The sequence below is a fragment of the Plectropomus leopardus genome, chromosome 6 (assembly GCF_026936395.1).
Source record: "Plectropomus leopardus strain MGB_pleo_1.0 chromosome 6, ASM2693639v1, whole genome shotgun sequence".
NCBI lineage: Eukaryota > Metazoa > Chordata > Actinopteri > Perciformes > Serranidae > Plectropomus > Plectropomus leopardus.
In genome coordinates, this window is record NC_142181.1 from 18594228 (window position 1) to 18616420 (window position 22193).

The 22193-nt window shown below is 40.7% G+C and overlaps 1 protein-coding gene across 5 annotated transcripts in view; it reads right to left on the bottom strand.

The window, feature by feature from the left end:
* Positions 1-22193, bottom strand: part of grik4 (glutamate receptor, ionotropic, kainate 4) — a 391090-nt gene that overhangs the window by 117393 nt on the left and 251504 nt on the right. For all 5 annotated transcript variants that reach the window (XM_088078927.1, XM_088078926.1, XM_088078929.1 and 2 more), the window contains one exon: positions 7211-7376. In XM_088078927.1, the coding sequence (XP_087935053.1) occupies positions 7211-7376 (166 nt within the window). The remainder of the gene's footprint in view (positions 1-7210; positions 7377-22193) is intronic.

Here is a 22193-nt window from a genome sequence, read left to right on the forward strand (position 1 = left end):
GAGCTTGAAATAGCTTCTGCTAAACCGCCCTCCTCGCCTGCCTCCTGCATCCACTCTCTCGAGCTTCTTCCCGCTTCGTGTTCATGACATTAAACACTGTACCAGATGCAGCTGGCTAAACAGCGCACACACATTCACACACAAATAGAGTGACACGCAGAATAAAAGCTCATATTCTCTTTAGTGTTGTGGCTGCACAGGGTTCAAAGAGGAGTCAGAATCCCTTTTCACTAGGGTGCTTTACAGCAGCCATGTTGCTCTCTTTCTGTTTGCTCTGGTGAACCAGTTTCAATCAAATCAAAACCAGGCCGCTGAATGAAAAATGTTCTGTTCTTTAGTTAAACTTGTACAAGTCCCTGTGCAGAGAGAACAAATTCCGTGGGAGTGTGTGTGCATGCTGTCCTGTAAAGCACGCATATCTTCCTTTCAGTAGAATTTGAAGCGGTTTGTGTATGTGTGTTTGTGTGTGTGTGTGTGTGTGTGTGTGTGTGTGTGTATGTGTGTTTGTGTGTGTGTGTGTGTGTGTGTGTGCCTATGTTTGTGTTTGGCCTTGTACCTCTGTTTTTATAAAGTTATGACCTTGAAAACGAGGAAATTTTTTTAAAGTGAGAATATTCTGGCTGGCCTTTCACTACTTCATAGGGCTATTTGAGAGTTATGACTTTTATAGACTTTATAAACTTTATAACTAAGATTAGAATTAGGTTTAAGTTAAAGTTAGATTAAATAACAATTAATGGCAGCCAGTTCCCAACAATATCGATTCAGTGCATTTACATTTTGCGTTCACCTCTTTATATACAGTAATACCATGGTTCCCAAACATTTTTACCAATTAATGTTCAAAACTACTCCATTACTTTGCCTTAATATTTTACTGCATTTACATGACTTTATTTAAGTAGGTAAAAATGGGAAGGCCTCTATAGCGATACAGCCATGTTACACAAATATTTCCCAGGTATTTGGGGACAAGAAAACTTTACACGCCCGTTAGACATTCTCAATGCCAAATAGCCTTGTACAAATAATAGAGCTGGGTGGCACATATTGGTACTTCACAAAAGTAAGTTTTTATGCATGTATTTCTTGTTAAACAAACATTTGATTATAGACATGTCTCTAATAATTTTTTTTATGACCTTGCTGAACCTGAGCGCTCATGATACCTTAAAATTCAGGGTTATCACCATCAGGACCTAAATGCTGGTCTGATCTATGCGTATGATATATGATACCGGAGACTGAAAGACTGACTGGAAACAATGCCTGCAAACACTCTGGCATTACTGTTTGTATTTGAATCGTATTCACATCAGCCTTGCAGTAAACTGATGGCTCCTCATTAGCTGTATCGGTACTGTGGTAAGCTACTGCAAATGCAAACCAAATATTTTGTACTGCCACTGCTTTATGTAAAAAAAATCGCTCAATAAGGATTTTACTGTAAAGCAAACTCAACAAAAGTAGTTACCACTAGAAACCTGGACTGAAATCCTCATAAAAATAAATAAATATTGGTGCTCAGTGTAGTTTTCTTGTTAAAAAAATAAGTTTACATTTAGTGCTTTTCACCAAAACACACAGTGTATCCTTGAAATCTAACATGTGCATTTCCACCCTCATCTATACTTTACATACTTGAAATGTTGTAATGTTCACATTCAAGCTTAGGTTTATTACCTTGCATTTTTTTTCTTGCATATACCGGCGCATTGCTGTGTTCCTAACATTACCACAACCTCAAGATTAGTGAAACAGTGGTGCATCATCACCAGTGCACAAAACAAAATAGGAACAAAAAACTGCTACATAGCACAACTTGAGGTAAACAAATAAGAAATAAAAAAAGAAGTGGTTTAACATCTGACCTTGCTGCAATAATGTACACATGGACCCCAGGACCCCTTCAAATCACTGTTGGGTGTGGTTAGAGGTGAAAAAAAACCCCACACTTCCACCCACACCCATCAGAGCAGGTGTCAAGTAACCCTTCAAGGATTTGAACTCAAAGGTAGGAATGAATGTGGTGGTTGGGCACACGTTATGAAGTTAAGATTTATATCTAGGGAATGCATTATATTAAGAGGATCCTCACAAGTTTTCAGGTATAAACTTCTAGGTTAGTTACCACCTCATTGACATGGATGACACACGGCTCAGACTGTCAGGCACATAGATAAAGGTGAGTGTTGACATTCAAGTCAGGCAACCACTAATTTACCTTTCACACACTGCTACCACAGGGTCCTCTGCATGCACACGCGCACCCGTGTGCACACGCTACCACAGACACTTACACATGCACAAAACACTGTAAATGTAGTACAGCGGCTGAATATGAACACCTTGACAGCTGTAGGTGAATAATGTATAATGAAACCTTCGGTCACAGACGAAGCTTTTAACACAGACCCAAAAGGCCTGATGACAGCTGTACATTATGATGATGACTCATCATTTAGCCTTGAGCAGAGAGTAAGACCTACTTTTATGACTTTGCCACCATTGGGGGGCATCACTTTGAAATGTTGTAGGCAATATCAAGTGCAAAAACATTTAAAGTATGTCTGAGTGTATTCCCCTTCCCATTAACCCAAATAACAATAAAAGTACAACCATCAATAATCCACCTATTACGATAGTGGTGCTGATCTAATGCTGATGATCATTCCTGTTGTCCCTGCAAAAAGCATTTCTATTCATTCTTCATACAGCACCCTAGAAACCACAAGTGATTTAACCTGCAGTGAGCTTCATTTGAGTGTGATATTACCGTGTGACAGGTGGAAGTACTCAACTGCAAAAACAACCATGGTAGACGCTTTGAGTAAATGGCAAAAAGGCAAAAATAGCAAAGTTCAGGTGAACCTGATACACTGGAAAAAACACCTCACAGTTTATCACAAGTGATACTTCTATTTGAAAGGTCCCTGGCTTTTTTATTTTGTCTTAAAAGTAAAGGAAATAGTGATATAAATTATGGGGGAAGATAGCAAGGGATAAAAGCTTCATGCTGGATTCAAACCCTGAATGTCACAAGCTTGGTTTCCATCCACCTGTTTCTTTATGCGCATTTTGAGTTTAAATGCCAAAATATAAAAAGCAAACCCTCAAAATATTCAGTGGTCCACAAACTTAGTGAATCAGTCAGAGGCCTTTTTTTAATATGATAGAAAATATAAGTATAGGCTTCACGTTTTACTCAACATTCGTACCTTTGAATGCAAGTTCCACCCACAGATCCAAAATGTCACTTTACTGAGTCAACTCAAGTCAACTCATTGAAACCAGGAGTCTAACGCTGCCTTCCATCTATTCAATGTAAAGCTTTGAAAACTACAAAGTGCTGCTACTTCTGGCACCATTGCCAACACCATCACTTTGACGACTGACATCGACGCCTTTATCAGGATTATTAGAAGCCATAGCATAATTACATTACAGAATTATTAGTCATTACGACTATCCCCTGCAATTACCATGTTCCCGTCATTCTTACACCTTTGTATAGAATCCTCTTCACAAGTCACTGAGATGTCTCTTCCACCTGACTAACACTGATTACAGGTTTGTGATGGTAATACTGAATATGCAGAGACACAAGGTCGGCCCTAGAAACTGTGAGTAATGGAGAATTGTAATTTATTAGATGACAAGGGCATGCAATCAACACCAGGAAAAAGCCCATTAGCACACACAACATTGTGTGAATAAAAAAATAAAAACAGGTTGTGGTGGAAACATGATACACAACAAGTAGAAAAAGGCATTGTTGTCTATGCCCGACATAAGTCTGGCAGGAATCATGCATATGGGCGTGTATGTGCATGTGCACATCTGTCTGTCCATAGCAGCTCGCAAACTACTGGACCAAGCAGCCTAATATTTTAGTGCCCATTTATATGACTGTATAGTCAAGGGCCTTGTGGTTGCAGTGATTCAATATTGTCGAAAAACCTGTTTTCTGACCTTTTTAATGCCGTCAGTAGGCGGGCTTCCATTACAGAGTGATACAAAAATTAAGCAAAATTTGTGAAATGTCAATAAAACACAATTGCAAGATGACTGCGTTTCCACTGACTGATGTTATATGACTTTTCTCACAATGTTATGCCACTTCTCCTCTTGTGAAAACATTCCAAGAAGCATGGTGATGGATGTTCAAAACATCAGCAGGTTTATTCCTATTGCAGCCACTGCACTAGCTGTCATCAGTGCCTTAGAAATACACTGGCCATCATTATTTACAATCAAAGGGAACATAGGCGTGATATGCAAGCAAGTATAGCCACAGCATAATGTGACTTGTAACAGTGAAAAAAGAAAAAAAAGTTTTTCCATTGCAGTTTTGCAAAATATGGCTGTTTAAGATCATATAAATAAAAATAGAATAATAGAAATACCACCTCTGTGAGTGTAAAAATGTTTTTTGCTATAACATGACAGTTTTTTCGATATTGGCTTGTTTCCTTTAGGTGGATTTTATATTCGCAATTTCAATATGCGCAATTTGAGGGTTAATGGCAACCCATCTATTGACTTCTGACTCCTAACTGCTCTTAATCGGCTGGAGGGGCCACAAGTGATGAACAAAATCAAACAGCATTTTTGGAGATTTACTCGGCTAAAAACAAAAAGCCTTACCATCTCTTTCAGGCCACATTTTGGCCTTCATCGTGGTTTCACAACTAACATTAACAGAAATGTTTTGTCTCATTTTGAACTCTAAAAATATCCAGAATATAACTCCATTCCCGATATCTTATGATCCACTATGAAGATGAAAGAAAACCCCTGTTTCATAATCACTGTCGCCATCTTGACTGTAAGGGAGTTGGGAGGGACAGTTCTAACTTCAGTACTTATGGGATGTTCTCTTTCAGCATCCTGACAGCTGCACCAATCACCTCCCTAATGTAGCACAGCGCTGGAACAGCATGCATGTGAATGAGTGCGGTTTCCACAGTGAACGTGCATGCATGTGTCTCTTTTCATTTACCACAGGCCACAGCCACACAACATGTGGGGCAACCCAGCAGGTCGACAAATCCAACCACATGGGCAGTTTTCTGAGCCAGAGGTAGTGCCGCGTCCGCTTCATGTTCACACCTCCATCGATAGTGGAGGTTAGCTAGATTAATGTCTGTCCTGGTGTGCACTGTGCCTGTGGGCACAGCTCCACCTCCACTCCTGCCTCCTCAGCCATGGCTGGAAAATATTCATGAATTGGCCACGCTCTATTAGGCTGTCACTGGCTTGGGTGATTAATGAGGCCGGCACATGTGGACGAGCCACCGACAGCAGGCTGCCAACCGACCAACTGCGTGAGCCGACGGGGCGGGGCGGGGCCAGCCGGAGCCAGTGTCAAATGGGTTTCAACTTAAGCTATTGCTGAATGCAGACCTTTACACACACATGCACGGATACAAACACACACATAAATCCAGGCACGCTGCCATTTGCTGCATTTTCTATTGAATGAATGAGGGTCACATGAGAGGGTGCAATCAATACAGCCGCGTCATTTCCTGGACTGTCTCACTGTTGTTGCCAGTGTATAATCCCAGCGTGGTTACCTCCTCCCCTTTCCTCACCCCAATCACTACATTTCACCTCTGCCACATCTTCCGAATAGCATCCTCTCCTCTGCTCCGCTCCCCTCTCCTCTCTCGTTTCGGACTCCCCTTGGTTCTTTTCTATCTGCCTCTCATCTCCCCTCATTTCATTTCTTTTCATTTCATTTAATTTCCTTTCCAGTCCTCTCTTAGCCCACTCACACAGAATAAGAACCACCCCACCAACCTGCACACCCACACACATCCAGAGGGAAAAAGAAAAGTAATGTTAAAATGAGTTTCTTTTCCCCAAACTCACCAATATTAAAGTCAGAGGGTGCCTAAAAGGTTCACTTGTTATCACTATTCTTGCCAGAGCTGTATTAATCAACTCTCAGTGGAATAAATGTCACAGAAACAGGATCTGAGCCCTGAATTGGGATAATGACTGACAGGTACAGGCAGACCTAGAAGGAAAAACAACCAATGATACATTTTTGACCCTTATAATAGGTTGGGTAATGAGTTTGGGTTAAACTTCCACTAGATAAACAGAATTTTCTTTTAGTAAATAGCCTAACTGAATGCTGTTTTTGGCACACTGGGAAAAAAAGATCAAAAGAAATTGTTTCTACAATGGTAGCCTTACATTTGCATTAATTTGCTATGACTGACTTTGCATGAAAAGCTCTAAAAACCCACAAGTTTTAGTTTAACACACAGAACTTAAAGGTTATGAATGAAAGGAGAATGCAGAGTAAAGACCAAGAGATAGTCAAAGAGGAAGTTGAAAGGCAGAAGAACTGAGAATTGAGATAGGTGGGGTGGGCGGTTCACAGTGGCTCATTGCCATCTCTCTGCTGTCTGACACACGGATGATGTCTCAAGCCTATTTCCTTTCTTCAAAGCCTTGTGCTGATTAGGAAAAAGGTTAGCGGGTGCCATTCAGGGTCACGGTGCCTTTGTCTAGGAAGTTGTAATTACTGCTTGCCGGACTACAAGAGGGTGGGAACAGGCCATGATTAAATCTTCCTCTCTATTTACGAAAATAACTTCCCCTCGAGGAGATTTTCAAGCTTTTTTTAAGGTCATTCAGTTTAGTATTTTCACAATCTAACGAGTGTCTTTGACAGGGAGGCGGTCAGATCATTGGTGGATGCAGCTGCAAACCCCATCCTCGTTCCTTCTCTTCTGTCTTAGATGCGTTTTGATCATCGGCAATGCTGTGTTTTAAGAGTATGCCCAGTCTTGCAGACATTACACGCTGAATGTTGGAGACGGATTATACATGACACAGTGTAATGTGAAATATCATTATTCTAATTTAAGGATGATGATGATGTTGAAAAGGGATTCTGCAGTGGATGTGATTTATTTTGGGATGCAGATGTCGGGCACATTGCTGTGAGGGAGTTTTAGCTGTGGAGTGCAGCAGCTGCTTCAGAGGGGAGCGTGTCACAGGGTGAGATGTTGATAAGCAATGCATCTGTTGTCAGAACACAGTCAGCATGCGTGTAAGAAGTTCATGTGTGCTAACACGTGTTAAAGGGTAGCACACATTTAACAAAAATGTTTGCACTTTGTTGGCAGATTCTCCCCGGGTGTGTGTATTATCGTGTACTTTGTCATGAGGGTGTGAACGTTGTACTCACAGTCAGCCTGTGCACAGATGAGGCAGGCGGTGGTGCTGTTAAAGAAGGTGAGAAGGCCGGCCACAGCCAGGCTGATGTCAGTGTTGGTTGGCCTCAGGTCCAGAGTGGTGAAGCGGGGGAACTGAACCTTCAGAATGTCCTCTGGAGCGACCTTGACATAGGGCACCTGCACAGAGACGCTGATGTCAGACTACCTGTTGCATTTTAATCATTTGCGGTTGATTGACATTTTGCATTCATGTTTGAAAATGCAGCAGACGTCTGCAGACAGGACAACCGTAAACAAGATCACAACAAGAGAAAACTCAAGTGTGAACTGCAGAATAAAAATAGTACAATGTGAGCAGACAGCTAGAAGAAAGAATAGCTCTGTAGAAATCGGTTTAATCTGTTATGATAAATTGCAAGCAAGGATAACCCAGGGGTCTACGGCAATGTGCATATTCAAAATACACATATTTTCAGTGACTGAGGCACTGAAGCTCCTGTTAAGTACAAGTATGGATCTAAAAACTTATTTTTGTTCCACCCACACGAACAAGCCCTTGTTAGAGAAATCTTCAGCATAACACCCCCTCACCCACTGTTACAAAACATTTGTTTACCCGAATGACTGTGGAGCAGCTCAACTGTGTTTTTAAGGTGACACTTTTGAAACACAAACATGATATTGCAGCATTATTGTCCAAAGTTTGAGGTGCTATATCTGTTTTGTTTAGGGGATATTTATTAGTGCTGTTTGGTTAGTGAACAAGGAAAAAAAGAGCAACCATTATCAGTGATGTTCATAGACGACCAAACAGGTCCAAACATTTACTGTTCATTCCACTCAGTGAAACAAAAATCAAACATTGGAGGATGTACGTTGTATGCACTGATTCACATGTTACAATATGGAGAATTTGCTTTGTACTGCAGCACATGGAAGAAAATGTTGAGGATGAGGCAAAGGCACCAATTCTTAGTTTAAATTTGAGGCTGTGTGCATCCATATCAGATTAACAGAATGGGACTATCAAACATATACTTAAATAAGTAAATACAGATTTCATATTTAACAGTTTATGTCCTTGCTTGAAGCTATAAATTGCTGGCTTTAAAGAATAATTTATCAACCAAATGATTATTTGTATATCAGCAACTCTCCTCTGTTCAGTGAATTTGTAAAGAAAACATTTCTTTCTGGCATGTGTCCAAGGTGAACAAAGAATCCAAAAACAGAGATGATTCTTGATGAATTTAAGTCAAAGGGGTTCGCATTTAACAGCAGCAAAACAATAACAAAATATCTGTGTCTGAACTCTCACACAACTCCTGTATAATCAAGGTCTTATTTTTTCAGTTATGCTTAGTGCTTTACAAACAGACAGCCCTTTCCAACAGGGAACTGAACTGAAAGTGAAACTTATCTACATCCTCTTCAAAGCCACACTCCACTGACAAAAACAGTCATTTTACCTTGCTGAATACAGAGCTGCTAGTCTACCGCTGCCGCAGCCTGTTAGTATGTATTAATGTGTGACTATGAATTTGAATTTGAATTTATTAAAGGATAGCCCCTTGAGATGTAGCATTTCATTTTCAAGGAGGTCCCAAATGGTATTCTAGTGTTTTAAAAAGTTAATTTGGATTCAGTCCAAGTTAATTTGGATTCAGTTTTTAAACAGATGTTTTGATATAGTTCTGTTACTAAATGAGTCACCCATGATTCATTAAGAATTGTATCTGTTTTTCCATTTTTCATTCAGCAGAGGCATGCGATTAAAACAAAATTCTCTTTACAAATTCAACTAACATGGGGTGTGTAATTAATAAACACATGGTCTTTTGGGTGGGGGGAATTAATGTGCTGCTGGACAAGTCAAAACAACAGAAAATGTATCTCAATCCAAAAAATAAAAAATAAATAAAGACAGACTGCCCTGTAGGCTATATCTGAAAGCCATATCCACACCTACTCAATAAATACACTTAAAATGAGACTGAATATATCAACTGGAAAAAATAGCAAGCAGAAACACGTGTTAAATGTGTTAAAATGCGCGTGCATTGCCAACAGTCAGAGCAAAGATCAGACACAAGGACTAAGTAAAAGAAAAGCCAGCCAAGCCTTCAGTAAGAATCAATAAATACACAATTCTTCTATCCGAGCCCCACTGTGAGGCATACAGTCTTCAGTGAGATTGATTGCTGTGTTTTCACACCGTAGATTTGCTGTTGCTGTATAAATATCTGTATTGCTTAGCTGCCCCTAATGAATTTATCATACCACCCCCACTGCACTAACAGGTATGCCTAGCACAGACTGGTCTCCACTGTCGGAGGGGAGGTTAAGTACACTGCAGCTAACTTTGCAGCCTTCCACGTTCCCTGAGCACAGCAACAAATCTCGAATGGAGCCACTCACAAATCTGCTGAACTTCAAGAAAATCATAAATTACATTCCACCCCAATTCAAACATGTCGCCCATCTATTTGCCTCCAATGAAATCCATCTCTGCTTCAGTTCTCCGTGTGATGATGTGAACCGATACATGCTGCCAGGAATTACAGTTAGGCCTGGGAGGAGAAAAAACGGGGCAGACGGAGAGTGCGAATGAGTGTGGCAGGTGTCGGGTCGGTCAGCTGCCAAGGCATTGCAGTAGAGCGCAGTGGGGCTTGAAGGGGATGAGGGAGGACATGCTGGGTCCGAGAGGAGGGACAGGGAAGGGAGCCTCTTCATCATGGCAGATTGCCTGTCTGTGTGGTTCCCAGCGCCCATACATTGGTTTCTCCCTCGTCCCCATATCCCCTCGATTGGTTTTCCATCCCTGCCCATCAGGGTGTAATGGAGTCCCCGGGTGTCTGGATGGATGGAGGTGCGTCCAATACTGACAGCCCCTGCTGGAACGGCATTCAGACCTCTCAAGGAGTCCTAAAACCTGGGTAATAGTTGTACACTACACTGGGGAAATGTGCCCCTGTTCAGGTGTGTCCTTCATTTTCCCTGTAGCATTTGGACAATTTCTCACTATCTTTTTCTCATTTCTGTCTCTTTCTCTCCTGTCTCTCTGCATACCACAGATTATTTACCCCTTTATTTCCCCAGTTGCCCCTTTTTCCATGCCCTTTTTCTTTCCTTTTCAGCACTGGAGTTTGGTGCTTCCTGACCCTTTTCACTTAAAAACCTGACATGCTTCGATAGGCTGTATCTGAGGCAGCAAGGGGCTTAGGAAGCAGCTTACACAAATTCACGCATATTCACACACACACACACACACACACACACACACACACACACACACACACACACACACACACACACAGATACATACTTTTTGTCCTTTTCCATCCTATTGGCCCATTGGACCCTATTGCTCCATTCGCCTGCATCTCTGGGGAAATACTTGGCTACAACTCTTGATTCATCATCAAGTTCCACAGCATGCAGCATCGACTCACACAAATATTTAATTAGACATCCTGATAATTTTCCATAAAAACATATTTACTGGAAACATTTCATTAAAATGCAAAGGTTCACTTAATCTGCAATGATTCTCACTCTATTTTAACCATAGCTTTTAGTATTTAGCATTCACAAGGGAGCTGCTGGCTAAACGTAGCTTAAAGCATGGCCTTATCCATACATCATGCCTTAAAACATTTCCCCCTGGTTGGAGCAATATGATTAATTGGTTGTTAAACTACGGCAGTCACTATCCTCCTCATGTAGTGGAGTGACAAAGTGTTCTGAATCAAGACTTGAGTTAAAACAGGGGTACACCAAGCAAAGAAAATCAATCTCCACATTACTAACAGCAAGTTGTCTGCCACATCAAAGTCGCTTGCCAGACTTCTTATCTGCAACCAACAGCTAGTATCAGTCACTCCGCTGGTCGATTAATCCCAAAAATAAAAACAGAAAAATCTTTCCTACATGTGTCTTTGCAGGGCACAGCTTCAAAGACTCTGAACCGAACAGCTGCATCACTTTCAGTGAAGCTCGGTAGAAAACTCACACGTTCGCCATGCCAGCAGTCCTGAGTACTAATTTACAGTGAGTTGACTGAATGCCAAACTGGCACATTTTATCACAAATTATGACTTTGATTTACTGTTGTGGACAATGCTATTCTTTGTTTGGGTTTGTGGTAATTGTTAAAGCTGTGCCAATCAGTATTTTTGAAAAAAAAAAATGGATTAAATGACTATGCTAAATGTGAAATGGCAAACCCACAGAGAATGAACAGCTCTGCAGTTCCCCTAAGTGTCTCATAGCCAATATGCCAATGGTGTGTTCACTGCTTTTTTTTAACTACCAGATCAATGCTGCTTACAGGTTCTATTTGTCTGTAGTTTTTGCACGCCCACAGTGCTTTACTGGCCTCAGCTTTCCACCATCTGCCGTGACTGATTAAGCCATTAATTTTTTATGATTGAAACATGTTTCCGTAAAAATCTATTTTGTAAAGGTGGTCTTATTCTTCATGTATGTGACTGAGTCAAGCGGCAACTTTCAAAGCTGAAAAATTACAGTTCCTGTAATGGTCAATTGAGGCTAACTCCAGAAGTCAGTTATGCAGCACCATGTTAAAATGCCCAAATTTAAAGCATAAATAAAAATGTTAATAGTCTGATACAAAAAAGTGATTTTGGTCTCTATTGTTAACTTCAACATTCATGAAAACTGTGTGGAGGCTGCACTTTTATATTTACTCACCAGTTTAATTTTATTAAGATTTAAAGTTACGCATAAGGGCAGGCAACATTCATGCGGGAAGCAAACATCGGACTCCCAGGTTAAAGTCCAGAGGTTTTTGGAGCCATTCATTGCCACCTCCATCCACCCCATAGGGACTTTCCAACTCCTTAAATTGCGTCGTTACCCACATGTTTAAAACTAAATTACTGGTGGTGACAGGTGCCACACAGCTGACCTGCAGGTATCATAGCACTGGGAAAGGTGCAGTCTGGCCACGTTAAAAACTGACGCCTCCTGGCAGCATATACAACCACAAAAGGTGGGTTTTGGAGTTGATGTCTGATGCCTGTGATCTACAAATATTTTTGTAACATGTTTTTACTTATTTATTGCAATTTTATAAGAAGAGACAACAGTTACATTCAAGTAAGTGTTGCCTTTTGCTAAAGCACAGACAATAATAAGAGGCAATGTAAACAACGTGTAGATAGTAGTAAACAAGCTGTAATTTAAAATTAGATGGAAGTGTCTTTTAAAAGCATCTGCTCAGGGCAGTTGTACTATTGGTGTGGGAGTGAAACTAATTACATTTGAAAATTGTGAGGGGAGGAAAATCTCAGGCAAACAATAAAGCCCAAGGTAACCGCTCCGCTTTTAATAATCTGCTAGCTTCACTGTAAATAGAAATAAATACCATGGTGACTGCTGTGGAGCAAGACAGGCGTGTGCCAGGGGAATGAAGGGTGGGTGAGGACAGGGAGACTAAGTGCAAGTAAAAGACAGAAAAAGGGAGGGAACAGAGAGAGGGATCGAGGGAGGCTGATAGTCTGACTGATGGATGAGGAGAGCAATGAAGTGAGTGACACCGAGGCTGAGACGAGGGAAACCGTGTGCAGGAAAGGAAACGTAAACACACATAATAGACATAAACAGGGAGTGAGGGATGGTGAAGGGGTTGCAATCAGCGCTCATTAAACGGTCTCATTGAATTTAGCAGTTTAAAATTTGATTCTGTTGTCAAAAGCAATCTGTCTCGTGTTCTCCACTTTATTGGTTCATTTCTCAGGACATACAGTTTCAGGGGATTCAATAACAACATCAGCATTTAGCTTTGTTATTGTTTGGCCTCCGTGGGCTACAAATACATTTCAAGTTAAAGCTGAGTATTGTGGCTCTCATTTATTATTTAGAAGATGCAGTACTTGTTTGCTGTTAGATCAGGAAGTCATAAAAGTTGTTTATGCTGTAGTCATTATGTAATGACTAAAACTGAGTATTAGACTTTTTGGTTGCCAAATGAAATATATTTCTAGCACCAAGTATTAAAAGCTGCGTGTTCAGATTGCAAACAGCCCTCCATTAAAAATGCAAGTGGCTGCATTGATGGGAGACTTTCTCAGGTACCATTAAGACCTAGGCAGTAATTACAATATATATTGGGGGGACAAACTGGCCCAGTAAATGTGAACCGTAGGAGTCCACACAAGAGATTTACGTAAAACAACCAAAAGTTATTAAACTAACTCAAATGAACAATGCAGTGCATAGATCAGCAAAGTCAGTAATAAAAGCCACACAAGAATGTTTGTCAAGTGTGCTGTGGAGGTTAAAGGTGCTAAACCAAAAGGCAGTGATGCAGGACGGATGTCTGCTGTGGCAAGGGAAAGAGAGAGTTATCACATGGGGCAATTTTTTGTAACCAGGAAGGCACAGGTGATGAAGCCAGTGACCCTCCCATGTCAGGCAACTACCTGATGAGATTGGAGAGGACACCCTCAAAGACAGTGGAAGAGGCATTATATAAGTCATGAAAAATGTAAAAAAAAAAAAAAAAAGTCGTAGAATAGTATATCACTAAAAAAAGTCATTAAAATGTGGCCCTCAATCACATGCTGGCTCCCTAAAATGACACTTGACACTTGTCACTGAAACTTTGACAATCTCTGATCTGAGCTTTTTTAATGCTTTAAAATTGTAAAATTGTAAATATATATTTTTTTATTTCTTCCGACCCACCTCAAGGGTTGGATCACAGAAAGTATTGATTAAAAAGGGACTCCGCCTATGGTAAGGGGTGAAAAACATGAAATAGCAAATGGCCCCATCTAGAGTAGGTGTTTGATTTGTCCTTTCTAGGCTAGGGTAGAACATGGTGGACCCACTCCCGATGTGTATGTAAACAGCTCATTATAAGGCAAAACACAATGATTCTTACTTTTAGGTGATTTTAAACTAATTTAAACAAAGCTAGGAATATTATATACAATCTCTGCCAACCTTTGCCCCTTAATTCTACACACCTTTTCATGCACAATCTGATATCTCCAAGTAAGTGTTGTTCCTGGACTTACTTACTTACTTATTTGTCCAGTAATCACATTACAACCAACCAATCAGCAGCAGTTCTCAATTGTGATGTCATTCACAGTACGCCTTACAGATACCTGCCCATGAAGAAAACAGAAACCGCCCATTTCAAAGCCATTCAAGCAGCAACCGCATGCAGAGATATGCTTGAATTTTTAGCACATTTTATTACTAAATATATATTTATTTAGTAATTTAATTTAATTTATGTTGGATCTATTTAATGGGAAAGGTATATGTGTGAAAAACAGATGTAACAGGATGTAACATTTGCTCTTTCTGCTAAAATAAGCTAAATGTTAGCTCTACCTGCTGAGCTAAACTAAGCCAAGCTACGCAGGCTAAAATGCAGCTTCCTTTAGGCTACAAACTGTTTCAGGGTTGGGAAATTTTGTGGATTGTATTTAATGAGAAATACACATGTGTGAAAAAAAAAAGTTACAGGACTTGTGGTAACATTAGCTCTACCTGGTAAGCAGAACAACAGCCCAGGATTAATTTGACTTGGTGGTGGTGCTGGACCAACACTTCACCATGGCCCAGGATAACAACTTCTGGATCCCGTCTATTTTTCAGTTCACATGCATTAAGTTGCTTATGCTATAAATTGTGATGATAAGAAGGGTTAAAACACTTTGCTGAGGTGCAGGTATGGCCAGAAAGTCATTTTTTTCAGAAATATACTACCAGACGTAGGCTTGGCAATCCAAGACACTTCCAATACAAAACACATCAGCAGCAGGCTGCCTTTTAGCCTGCTTAGCTTAGCTTAGTTTAGCTAAGCAAGTAGAGCTAATGTTTAGCTTAGCTAAACAGATAGAGCTAATGTTACCATAAGTCCTGCAACTTTTATTTATTCACACATATTGCATTCCCATTAAATAGGTCCAACAGAGGTTAAACATATTTAGTGATAAAATGTGCTGAAAATCTGAGCAAATCTCTGCATGGGGTTGCTGCTTGAATGGCTTTGAAATAGGCGCTTTCTTTTTTCTTCATGGCCTGGTATCTGTACGGCGCACTGTGAATGACATCACAATCGAGAATTGCTGCTGATGGTTGGTTGTAATGTGAGTCCTGGATAAACAAGTTAGTCATTGATCCAGGGACAACACTTACTTGGGGATATCAGATCGTGCACCTTTTCATACAGCCCTAACCACAAAAGGTACCAACCTGTCCGTCGCTTTTTCAGTGTGTGCATGACACAGAAAGAGTCTGCTCATTCTGCGTGGTCTTGTCTGCACGTGTGTGTGTGTGTGTGTGTGTGTGTGTGTGTGTGTGTGTGTGTGTGTGTGTGTGTGTGTGTGTGTGTTCTGCAGTGTGACAGAAAGGCTGGCAGGTTTGCAGACAGAGGTTTGACAGGCATTTAATGAGGAAGCTCTCACAGGACACAGGCTTTGCACAAGTAACACACACGCACACACACACAGACACACACAGACACACACATTCATACACTCCTGCGCACACAGTGAGTAGTGGGGAGAAGAAGGCACCTTTGTTTGGCAGCAAAAATACCTCAACCCAATTATAATGTGCTTACATTATTCTTGCCTTAATTACTCTGAGATTGCACTCTGATCTGCCCAGATTAGCTATTAAAACAAGGAATAAAACTAACTGGCATATTTTCAAACTGCCAAGCCGTTGATGTGCTGTTGGCTGCCTGTTGGAAAGAGACAGGGTATTTTTTTTATTACTTTGTATAAGCTTACCAATAACCTCTGATAACCCCTCTTCAATGGAAAATTCGAGGTTACATTCAAGAAGGCTAGTTTCAAACCTGACCTGGCATTAGTGAGGAGACCGTCACTCTGAGCTGGAGTGAAGAGAAAGCTAATTTCCCTTCTGCCCAGTCCAACAAGCTGTGGGTTGCCTCGGTTGTTGAGCTGACAAGCGCCCAAGTCATTCTGCTACCTGTCTGCTGTGAACCTAACAGGATCCTGCCGGGAGGGGGTCTGAGCGAGGGGAGGTGAAGGGGAGACGGATGTGCAGGAATGCCATATGGAGAGCAGAGACATAATGAGCAACTACATCTGTTGGCTTGGGCTCAGAGGGGCAGCAGAACAAAACACTTTTTAATAAAGTATCACTGCACTTTTATGGGTCCTGGATCGTGTCAGGAATGGCTGCAGGAAAGCTAGCATTAGGGCCCCTGATCAATGATGCTTGAAGCGACTCATTTACATTATCGCACGTTGACCTGGCTATCAATTAGCATACAACACACGCTTGGCAGAAAGACTGAACTGTCCTTGAAAACACTAAGCGCCGTAGCCAAGTGGACAGCGGCCACTCAGTCTCAGTGAGCTGAATACAAGCTTTGCAGAGGCCAGACGGAGCACAGTTAATTTACCGTCAGATATAGCTAATCAGTTTGGAGATTATCAGGTGTAGAAAACCAACCAATGGCAGAACACGAAGCATGAAACCTGGCTGGATTGAGCCTTACTGCAATCCAGAGAATTATGTTGGCTACCAAGCATTAGAGAACAGATGCTGTTGGAGACATTGTCCATCAGTCAGCAAGTGTGATGCCAGGGCTGGAACGCCAGAGTGGAGTTGGCAAAGGTGGCATTGCAGGGTGGCAGGAGATTGAAGAGGGCAGGTGGTAGTCTATTATGTCTACCTGATCCCCTTTCGAACCAAAAGGTTTATGGGAGATTTGGGAGACCAGCTGTTGGCATTTAGAAAAAGCAGGCAAAAACCTTGTGGGAGAGAAAAGAGAGAGATGAGTAACCCGAGATATGAGAGAGTCAATGCTACCCAACCAACAATCTCCATTCCAGCCCGGTGGCTCATCCCAGTCTCAGCCCATGAAGCCAGATCTCTATTTGTGGTAGTAATGATCCTGCATCACGTCCCTGCGGTCAGAGCCAAAGCAGACCAATGATAAAGATGAAGTGGGCTGCAGATCCCATGGTGCCTTTTAGGAGAGTGGAACATTGACCACGAGATCTCTATCTCATTGATCAGCCAGTTCAGAGAGAAAAAAGTTCCTTTCCTCCAGAGAGTCCTGCTCCCCACTCCACTGCCCTATTTCAGAGCAAATGTCTTTGTGAGAGAAGAAAGAATTGCTTTTTTAACTCCCCTGTTTGGCTACCAGCTGTTCTAGTATCATTGTGAGCAGTGAGGATTAAAAAAAGAAACCTCTAGTTTGATGTAGGGAGCTGACTCAAGTGTCCTACCTGATTAAATGAAGTAACATTAACCAGTTAATATGCTCGTAAGTGCCCAAGTCTATCTGTGTTTATCAAGCATGGAACTAAAATTACTGCCTTGTGGTCGTATGCCTCTGTGCGCCAGTCAATTTGCACAGTTTATATTCATGTCTGTGAAAACATAGATGCTTCACACATCCTCCCCCCAGCAGCACAGATGATCTATTAGCAAAGTTTAAAGATTAGTGTCACCAACTCAGTATATGACCAAAAGTCTCCCCTTTTGTTCCTGAAACACGATGTTAAGTAAGTACCAGAAAAGTGCTTTGCAGAACACAATGAAGTTACAGTGAAGCTGATCTTTGACCTTTTGAATATCAAATATCATCACCTCATCATCTTATCCTACAAGAGATTTGTGTGAAATGTGGCCATAATTATCAATTCTTGAGTTACAGTGAAAAACCTTTGTGAGGTCACAGTGACTTTTGACCATCAAATTCAAATTAGTTCGTCCTTGAGTCCAAGTGGACATTTGTGCCAAATCTTAGGAAAGTCCCTCAAGGTGTTCTCAAAATATTGTGTTTACAAGAATGAGACAGATGCAAGGTCACAGTGACCTTGACCTTTGACCATCAAAATCGAATTAGTTCATCCTTTAGATGTTTGTGCCAAATTTGTGGAAATTCCCTCATGGTGATCTTGAGATTCAGTGTTCACAAGAATTATAACAAGCTCACAGTGACCTTCAGTGACCTTGACCTTTGACCTATGATCACTCGAAGCTAATTAGTCAAAATGAATCACTAAATCCAAAGGTGAGTTTGTGCCAAATTTGAAAAAAATTACTCAAGGTGATCTTGAGATATCATGATCATGAGAGTGGGACAGACAACATCACGCTCCTGGCCACAGCTATGGTTGGTGTAGAGGCATAAAAACATATTTGTGTTGTTGCTTTCACCATTTTCTATAGGAAGCTTTGTTGGGAAAACTGTTTTCTTTGTTGTTGTTGTTTTTTTTACAGTGGGCTTAGTCCTATTCTGGGAATCTAGCCAAATGTTTGACTTACACCACCCAAACAAAGCACAGCTAAACTTTACAACAGCAAAATTGGCAAGCAGTTGGTCAACAAATCTTTGAGAACCTGGCCTCTGAGTGGAACACAAACATGCTGATGGAAAGACAAAAGACTCAAATGTTCTTGATGACTTTCAGTTCACAAACTGAAAACAGCAGAGCATTAATTCAGTGAGCAGCTGGCAGAAAAAGATGAGCAATATCAGCTGGTTTGAGTATTGTCTCTTTCCAAAATAAAAACTCTGCTGCTTGACATAGCAGACTAAGAAAAAACAAAAGCAACACTGTCACACAGAGCAGTCTTTTTTTATACTCTTCATGACAACAATCAGCTAAATTGAAATCCATTTTGCTTGCTGCTCACCTGGGAGTCACTCTGTTTTCCCTCGCTTTCATCTCAGTGATCAAATCAAGAGACTGCTTCCTGATGACAAGATAGTGGATTTGGATATGCACATGGTGGTTCTGCCAGTGCGGCCTTGACAAGACAGATCAATAGTGTTGTGAGAAAAGGGTCAGCAGAGGTGCAGACGACAGCTGTGCTCCTCTAATTATGATCAGGCAGAGACAGAAGCACCTGCGCTTTGTTCGCAAGCACACTGAACAGAGGAATCCTGTATGGAGTGACACTCAGCATAACACACACATTCTTTCACTCAAGTGTACAGATTTGTGCACGGGTATGCCAGGGTACATAAACCTCAGATAAATGAATTACGGTGTCATGTATTAGTCATCATCTGAATTAAATTAAACTCATTTTTAATCATTAGTGGCTGTAGCTTCAGTGGCTACAAGCATTAAGCACTTGTAGGTAAATATGCATAACCTCTATACATTATATTCAATGAATGTACCAAATATTGTACATTCTATTATATTATTTACAAAAACATTGCAGATATCTTTAAAAAATATTGCAGTTTCATGGATGACAGGTGTTTTAAGAATTAAATGACTTCATGTAAAAACTTTAACAACAATTATTCCAGCCATACTGATAAATTGACTCATCAGACATATTGTTCTATGTGCATTTAGAAAGTAACTGCAGTTGTTTTACGATGTATCGCTGCTTGTTCCACAAGAGAAAAATAAAATGAGTATAAGATGACCATCACGCCTGAATTTTCACATTGTTTTGTTAAGCCACCGGCATGAGACTTGCTACAGGGTTTCTCCCTTTCTCTCCTATGACTCTCTGCCTCTCGCAGACACACACACAAAAAGCAGGGGTTTTGCAAGGCTCTTGATTATGACAATAGAGTACCACTGCGACTTGCAAATACTATTAATATATATCGACTGGAGACTGCGCTGTCTCCAGTCTAACTTAATGACAGGTAGTGGTGGTAGTGTGAGCAGGTGAAGTGTGTGTTTTTGTAACTACAGATCTCTGATTGTGACTATTTAGTCACATTTTGTGACCACATAGTGCCAGTGTGACTTGCATATCTTTATGGTATATGGACTGGAGAGCTGTTAGGCTGTTAGATTTTTGGTGCTCAAAGTAGGTAAACCCTCATGTTTAAAGGTACTGCAGTAACAGTGCAACTTCCTGCTAACACCCAACTATTGACAGGAAGTTACGAAATCAAAGCAAAACATCGACACTTCGGGCCTGACGCGAGTTTGGCCTTTTAAAATAAAAGCACTATGGGTTCTGCTTTGATTTATTAACTTAATCAATACATAATTTAACTGTATTATAAAGGTATTTCATTTAACTTCATTAGAACAGTATTTAATTAAACATTATTATAATAGTGTTTTATTTGAGCTAATTATTTAGCAATAGCTACTTTATTTAACTTTACTGTAACTGTAGTTTATTTAATAATTTTGTATTTTAGTCTACATTATTTAAGAGTAGGGCGGCTCCCTGAAAGTCAGAGATTTGAATTATCAGTCAGAGACCCCTCAGTCGAATGAGATTGCTCCAAGTTGAGGAGTTGTGTTTTTTGGGGTTCTTTTTTGCTAGCCAGTGTGCTGTGCAGTGTGCTTCTGGAGATGATTTGGTCCCCAGATTTTGCTGCAGAGTGAGTGCTCTTGACTCTCAAACTATTCTTTGGTAGAGGCTGCAGTGGATGTGATGCAGCGGCTCAGATGACAAGGAGCGACTCTGCACTGTGAGGATCTGAGATAATATTATCCTCTCTCTTCTGCTAAGAACTGGTAAGTTACAGCTCACAGCAACTTAATACAAAACAATCTCTGGCTTTTGGATATCTAATGTCATCAGAATGCTGTCACGAATGCTGTTGTCACACTAAACCTCCCAGTGAGTCCCATTTAAACTTTAACTTCTTTTATTGATGCTGGCATGTTTTTTTGACAGTTCTGCATTGCAAAACACTGACATCAAAGTCATAGCGGAGAGGAAGAAATGCTTCCAAACAAGACTTCATTTCACAAAGAATGACAACAAGCATCATCAGCACCTTCACAGTGTGCTCAATACGTTTAATTCTCAGATAGCTGTAGTGTATAATTGATATCATAAAATCATCTTCTGTGTTACACTGAGCATTTTGAAATGACACTGAAGGGAACAGCCATAGAATATGTTCAGACCTGCCATTTAAGTAGCACTAGAAGCTTATAAACTCTAGTTTGATGCACACAATAAAGCTCCTCTGAAGTCCAAAAAGGGAAATAAATTTGGTGGGGATGTTGCAGTTCTACTTCTGAGACTTCTTCAACTGAGCACCTTCCATTAAACCTTTTTTTTTTACTTTCACTCCTGAGCCTAAGATTTAATTCCCAAGACTTTCCAGCACAAAGACACAGGCAGCCAGATACAAATACACAAAACTAAAATAGCAATTTAATCTAAACGAAGAAAGTCTTTTTACTGTTGGAGGACTAATTTGAAGGTTTCTTTCTTTGGATCCTAATGAATCCTAACAATTACAACAGATGTTGAGTAGGAGCCTTAAAATGTGAAATAAATGGATGAAAACTTGGGATGTGAAATGCATTCAGTTATGGGATAATATTAAGTACTGTACTGAAGGTTGCTATGAAAAAGTAATTTGCATAAAATTTCCTGTCTTTACATGTCTTTTTTGAGAGGGGAATATAACCAATACTAAGCTGTGAGTGTCTAAGAAATGCAGAAATCCTATTGGGATTCAACAGGCACCTTACTGCTCCTGCACTGCCACGAATAAGCAAGCTGCGGCTTAAATTTTCCAATTCAAGCTACATATATCTCACTGATGTGGCTCCTCCTCTAGCTGCTTGTACTGGGAAAAAATGCAGATCAGTTTTGCTTAATCAGATCTGATTACTGCTTGTGACCAATGACGCGCCACTGGCTGACAAAACAACGCCGCTCTTGGCTGGAGTGTTTGATTTTACATATAGTGGCTTTAAAGCCCAATTACAGTGGAGAGCTGAACCATAAGCTGACCCCCCCGAGCAGAACAAGACCGACACAGCAGAACTAATACCACTACGCCCTCAGACATAGAGATTCAGCGTGAGACTGATGGAGGGTGATTAGAGAGAAGCAGAGAGAGAAGGAACAGGTTCCTGAATACTATTTCTATTAGTTTTCTTAACAGTGGTGGTTCTTGACCTGGTAGTCATCTATAGCTGGTGTCTGGGAAGAAGTCGAAAATGTCAGGAAAGAGACAGGTTGAGGAGGTGAAATGAGAAAATAAGGAACAAGAGGAGACAGAGG